Here is a 6,608-nt window from a genome sequence, read left to right as displayed (position 1 = left end):
ACTTTAGCCCAACATTTGGCCAATACAGACTCGGGGCAAAGGGCAAGTGCAAGTTTTGGACATCTCTCCAAACCCTGATTTTGCGTGTGCATGCCATTTGAACTTAGTCTTGAGTCACTTGCCGTTCGGTGACCCATTTTCTCATGTGGAAGGCTAAGAGAGATGGTGACTTTGTAGTGAGATGGCTTAGGAGTTGAAATGGGTGATTTCAGCTGTAAATTGTGTGAGTGGCAATATTTAAATATGCCATTTTAAGCCTTTATAACAACAGTGTTACTGACCACCTGCCCTTGAGGCCAGATTGTGCTCTTTCCGTCCTTTCTTTGAAGGAAGAAACCTTGGAAGTGTCTGTGCTCCCGTCCTTGTGAAGCGGTGCCATTATCACATCCGTACCGTCCTTTCCTCCTCTCCAGGGTCTGAACCAGGGTTATATAAAGATCAGTGAAACACGCTCATTGGCTCAGCTGTAGTCTTCTGCCACATGCTAGTTACACTGGACAAAAAGCAGCGGGGAGCTGTAATGCCATACGGTGGTGTTCAGTTTAACGTAGGTTTTTAGGGGAGGGAAGCAGCAGAGGTGAGAGCCACATCATAAGCCTCCTTGTGGGATTTGATTTTTCTCCTTCACACTAGTCCTGGGTGTTGACTTACCTTCGGCGTCGCTGTTAACTGACGCAGATGAGGCAATTACCACCCCTGGGCAAGTGCTTCTTGCTAGATCTTGCTGCTGCTGTGGCACAGAGAGATGGAAAGGTGATGTCTCTGCTGCAGGGCTCCATGCTCTGCAGCCAAGTGTGCTCCTGCAGACCACGGCTGATCAACATGACTGTGCAGGGCTTTCATCACGAGAGCGCTGGCACAGCATGCGCTTCCCCATGCGTCTGCTGCCACGTGCAGGAGCCCGTCCCTTGGCATCTGCAGAGCTCACGGGAGCAGGAGCTGCTGCAGTCGGGCAAAGGGAGAGGAGTAGGAGCCCAGTGATGGGGACTCCACCCAGGCAGTGGGGAGGCCCAAAACATGTTCACAGCTTTCCTGAGCCCCTTCTTGCCACAGGTGGGTTCCCCATTGCAGCCTGCAACATGGGGAGAGGAGCTTAGTGCACACTGCTGGCCTTGCTGTTGCCTGACCCCCAGAAACCAGGGGTGGGGAAAGCCTCAGGGTAAGGACAGCTCCTGTGGAGCCCTGGGGGCATCTTGCACTGGAGGAGAAGCCCAGCTGAGCAGCGGTCTGCGTGGCAGAGTTTTTTTTTTCAGTGGAAGACCAGCCAGTCTCTGTGCTGCACCACAGGAAGCAGGAGGAGATGGAATTTCAGCCTGTGGGAGGCTGGGCACACGCTGGCTTTGTGCAGGGAGAGCAGCCAGCAAAGTCTTGGGCATTGTATGCCAACAGGGATCCACTGGTGACTCTTAGCCACGTGTCAGTCATTTGCTCATGTAGAAAAAGCTCTTCTGCTCCAGTACAAATCAAGGAGTCAGTTGTCTGCATAAGGACTCATAGACTTGCCTTTCTGCTTTATAAAGGTCATAGAATCACAGAATAGCTTGGGTTGGAAGGGACCCTAAAGATCACCTAGTTCCAACCCCCATGTTGCGGACAGGGTTGCCAACCACTAGATCAGGCTGCCCAGGGCCCCATCCCACCTGGCCTTGAATGGCTCCAGGGATGGGGCATCCACAGCTTCTCTCTGCAGAGGACCAGCATGTAGCTTAGTGTCCCACACGTGTCTGGCGGGGACTGCAGCAATGAATGCATTGGCCATGTCCTGCTGCATTGCAAGCTGAAGGGGCCACACAGGCCTGAAGGGCAAGAGGAGGGCACAACCTTCTCAGAACCACTCCCTCTAAAAGGAGGATAAGATATGGATTTGCTTGCCTGTCTTACATGTGGGATGAAAGGGGAACTAGCTCTCTGGGATGGGAGAAATAAATGGGATCTGGATTGGGGGAAGAAAGAAGGTTGAAGACCTCTAGGTTAGGGAAGGGGTGGGAGCTGCATGTCTGGGATTTTCATACCAGTAAAAATACTTTAAAAATTGATAAAATCTTTCAGTATTTTGTCTTCTATTGTTCTAGTATCAAGGATGCAAGTGTGTCCTGAAGGCATTCGCTAGAGCTGTGACCTCTTTGCTTCCTCCCCTCCCCACTATTGTTTTTTGCCTTAGCTGTAGAGGGGTGCTTTTTTTAGCCTGGTACATAAGCGGAGAACTTAACGTTTGGTGTGATAGGAGAGGACTGTAGGTTGTTACAGTGCTTTGCTGTGCTTCTTTTAACCTGAATTAGAGCTTATATTAATACAGGGGGTTTTTAAAAATAACATTTTTATATTCAAATTTAATTGCTTTCTTGGAGTCTTGTCTTGCTGTCATTTCTGTTAGTTATTTGTCTTTTATGGTAGCTCCTAGAACACAGGTTATTTCCCTTTTTTTCTTATTTGGTTGAATTAACATCATGCAAAGTGCCTTATATTTTTTAGGGTAGATAGATTTTTTTTTTTTTTTTTAATCTTTTTTTCCCCCTCACTTAAAACTGATTCTCACTATGTTTTGTAGCCAAGAAGAGAGGGCTAATCGAATGAAACTATGTTCATGAATTTTCTCAAAAAAATTTAGTGTCAACAACACGTTTCAATGCAAGTAGCCAATCAATTGTATAGCAAGTATTTTTCAAGAAGCTTCTAGAAACTTCCAACACAAAGATTTTCAGAGTAAATAGCAAATTTTATTGATTCCATTTTTTGTCCAATTTAAGACTCCTCACTGTGTTAGGCACTGTTTAAGTCTTATCATTATGTTAGGCACCAAAAAGTTGAGTTAGTCAACTTACTCCATAAAATTTGGTAGCTTGGATAGTGCAGACGTATTTTATAGTTCTGCTCTCCTATTCAGGGGCAGGTTTGGTTTTGGGTTTGTTTGTTTGATGGGTGGGGTTTTTGTTGTTGTTTTAGACTGTCTTCTCAAATTGGTCAAGCCATAAAAATGAAATCAAAGAAACTTCCTAATCGGAAGTTTTAAAATTGTCACTAGTGGGCTTGCTGAGGAGTATCTGTCACAAGGCTCATCAGCACTTTTTTTGTCTCTGCAACTGGTTAATTTTGTTTTTCCTCTTGTTTTTCTTTAAGCTTCAAGAGACCGTCAAAAGGAAGTTGGAAGGTGCACGTTCACCTCTCAATGGAGAACAGCAGAATGGAGTTTGTGATGGGAGCTTTTCTCCAACCAGCAAGCGGATACGGAAGGATGTACCAGGCATTGAGGCAATCAACAGCTTGCCCAATAACTTGCCTTTGCCCGCTGTTTCCCCTCTTCACCAGCTTGACATGAAAGCTCCCCTGCCCCTGCAGAACAGTGGAACTCATGGTAGTACTCTAGAGGACTTGGGGAAAAACGGTGGGCTTTCTGAGATAAAGCTCCCTGTTAATGGTTGCAATGAGCTAGACGATAGTTTTAACATCCTGCAGAACAAGGAGCTAAAGCAAGAGCCTTTGGATGATCCCAGCTGCATTGATACTTCTGAAACATCTCTTTCAAATCAGAACAAGCTCTTCTCAGACATTAACCTGAATGATCAAGAATGGCAGGAGCTAATAGACGAACTAGCAAACACCGTTCCAGAAGATGATATACAAGATTTGTTCAACGAAGACTTTGAAGAGAAGAAGGAGCCGGAATTTCCCAGGCCTGCCACAGACACTCAGGAGAGTGCAAGTGTGAAAAGCGACCCATCTCATTCTCCATTTGCTCATGTCCCATTAGGGTCTCCCCAGGTGAGGCCTTCTTCTTCCGGTCCTCCATTTTCAAACGTCTCCACAGCCTCTAGCATAGCTTCTGTGTCCAGTGCCCCAGCAGCCCCGATCACTGCTGGCTCACCGGCCAACTGTGCTGTGCAGTCACCTCAGACTCCCAGCCAGGCCCACACTCCGGGCCAGGTGCAGGCACGGTCTGGAAATGGCTATCTTATGAATCCAGCAGCAGCAACAGCAAATGTGGCAGGATCAGGGCCTGGACCTGTGAACTTGCCAAATGCCGATTTGTCTCCAGCTGAACAGCTCAAGCAAATGGCAGCCCAGCAGCAGCAAAGAGCGAAGCTCATGCAGCAGAAGCAGCAGCAGCAGCATCCAAATCAAACCTCCAGCTGGTCACCCGTGGGCCCTCCATCTAGTCCATACGGAGGACCCTTCAGTGCAGACAAACCAAATAGTCCAATGATGTATCCCCAAGCCTTTAACAACCAAAACCCAGTAGTGCCTCCTATGGCAAACAATCCACAGAAGACCACAATTAATAACTACCTCCCTCAAAATCACATGAATATGATCAGTCAGCAACCAAATAACCTGGGCACAAACTCCTTAAGCAAACAGCCCAACATGCTTTCTTATGGCAACACCAAACCTCTGTCCCACTTCAATGCTGAGCTGAGTCAGAGGATGACCCCACCGATGGCAACTCCCAGCAAGAATCCCATGATGCCGTACATGCAGCAGCAGCAGCAGTCCCAGCAGCCGCAGATGCAAGCTCAGATGGCGCACCTGAGCGAGGAACAGAAACGCATGCTCATCATGAAGCAGAAGGGAATGATGAATCAGTCCATGGCATATGCAACACTTCCTTCCCTTGGTCAGGTGAGTGCAAGCGCACGATACGTGGGCAGCCAAAAAAAGGCTGAGAGAAAGGTTCAGTAACTCTTTATCCAGTGGTCTCCTCTTTCTCCTGGAATGTACAGAATGTCAGTGCAGATGGTTCTTGGACTTTTCTTGTGTTACTGGAGTTCGGTTGTTTTAAGAAGTGACTGAAATGGTGTTATGTTATGCTTTAGAAAGTTTGTTGAATGCTTGTTTTTCTGGGCTAGCGCTCTTTCGCTGTGCTTCTACTGATCAGTGCTTAGGCCTGATCTGGGAAGTTTTGGGTCAGAAGTCACTCCTCTTGGAGGGTTTGGTTCCTTTTTGATGCTTTTGGATCCCAAACCACTGCATGGTTTAGTTTCCACACTGCAGTTAGCATTGTAACAAAAAGATGGAGTGGTTGGCCCTTTCTTCTTGGGGCAGGGATCTAGCCAGCTTTAAACAGCATCTTTGGTATTTTGGCTCAGGGAACAAAGGAAGGATGTTTTGGGTGCTGAGTGCCTTTGGTTTCCACTGGAAGAAGTAAGCACAACTGAATGCTTTGAGCAGTGCTTGTACCGTGTGTGAAATGAGAAGGTTTATTCCAGGACTTTCAAGCAGTTTTTAGCAACCTGAAGTATATTATTGTTAAGAATCTGTAGAGTCTTTAAGCAAGAGGCTTAAAGCCATGTTGGCTCGAGTTATTTGGCATCACTGTCTCTCGGGTATTGCATGCTGACCTCTGGAGTGGCAGCTGCCAGGCTTGGGCAATGCTTTGGAATGAATTAATAACCAATTTGAATAGTTATTATAGTAATGCCCCGTTGCTTCGTAGGTCAGCTGAGTATTCTTAGTTCCACAGTTCCTGTGAAAATCTGCACACTGGTGTCATGGAAAGGCTTGAGAATAAGTTTTCTGAATGTTGTTTGAAGGGTTTTAAAAAGAACTAAAGTTAATCATCAGTTCACAAAGTAGGCGATGCCTTCACAGAGGTTAATGTGCCACCAAAACACGTCAGGAATTCTGATACAATAGTATACTAAGAAAACTGTTGGTTGATAGATTTAGTGTAACAGCTTTTACCAAGTGAGCTGTTTCCACACCACCTATAAGGAGTGCTTCCTTCTGAGCACGGTTTAACTGTGACTCACACTGTGATGTATATAGGGATACAGTAAAATTTGTAGTTTCTTCAGTCTGTGGAGTTTAGGAATCTACCAACAGGAGGAGTAAAAGCTTTACCAGGTCAGAGCCCATCACATTATTTAAAATTAATTGCAAAACTAAAAAGAAATGTTCATCTGCCTCCTGGTTTTGGTTCAGGATGTACGGTGACAGCTCAGAGTTTTGTATCTCTATTTTAATTCTGCTTGCCTATTGCATTGGAAATAGCTGGCCTAAGCCATCTTCTTTTTGTGAAGACTTAGCTAGAGAAATACTGCAGTAATGACGTAAAACTTGGACTGCAAGCTGAGCTACAGAATTTGTCAGGTTGAGGCAGAGGCTGTTTGGTCAGGCTGGCTAATGCTTTATTGTTTCTTTTTCTTTGTTTGTTTGTTAAGTCTGTTGAACTCAAAGACTCATCAAACAGTTGGGAGAATGAACTGCATATGTGAAAGAGTTAATGCTGTCTTCTCCATTTCATAAGTTGTGAAATTCATGTTAATATCTCACTGCAATTCTCCAGTGTGAACAGGAAGCCAAGATTTCATATATCTAATCTTATTCAGTTCCTTTTTTTTTAAAGTAGGAAAAACTAGATATTTGGATACAACTAGACATTCTTCCAAAAACAAGTCCAGATATCAAATCATTTCTATACCTTATAAAGAAGAAACTTAAGGCAAAGCTATAATTTGTAATATCCTATGTGCAATTCACATTTATTGACTCAGTCAGGATGAGGGACTTCTTGCTTGTGTGTAGCTGTAGAAAGGTCCCTTCACTACTTGTGAAGCCCACGTGCCTACACTGAAAGGATTTTGCTTGGTGAGGAAGGTTGAAATAATAGA

The 6,608-nt window shown here is 45.2% G+C and overlaps 1 protein-coding gene across 1 annotated transcript in view; it reads left to right on the top strand.

The window, feature by feature from the left end:
• Window positions 1-822: 822 nt before the first annotated feature.
• The window catches only part of LOC104524287 (mastermind-like protein 3), a gene marked incomplete at its 3' end in the record, with an annotated part of 8,778 nt that continues 2,992 nt past the window's right edge, over window positions 823-6,608 (top strand). The window contains exons 1-2 of the mRNA XM_010167105.2: window positions 823-966; window positions 3,118-4,617. Of these exons, the coding sequence (XP_010165407.2) occupies window positions 823-966; window positions 3,118-4,617 (1,644 nt within the window). The remainder of the gene's footprint in view (window positions 967-3,117; window positions 4,618-6,608) is intronic.

The sequence above is a fragment of the Antrostomus carolinensis genome, unplaced genomic scaffold, assembly GCF_000700745.2.
Source record: "Antrostomus carolinensis isolate BGI_N321 unplaced genomic scaffold, ASM70074v2 scaffold7874, whole genome shotgun sequence".
In the NCBI taxonomy this organism is placed as follows: Eukaryota; Metazoa; Chordata; class Aves; order Caprimulgiformes; family Caprimulgidae; genus Antrostomus; species Antrostomus carolinensis.
Note: the sequence above shows the minus strand (reverse complement) of the source record. Positions and strands in the feature narration are given on the sequence as shown.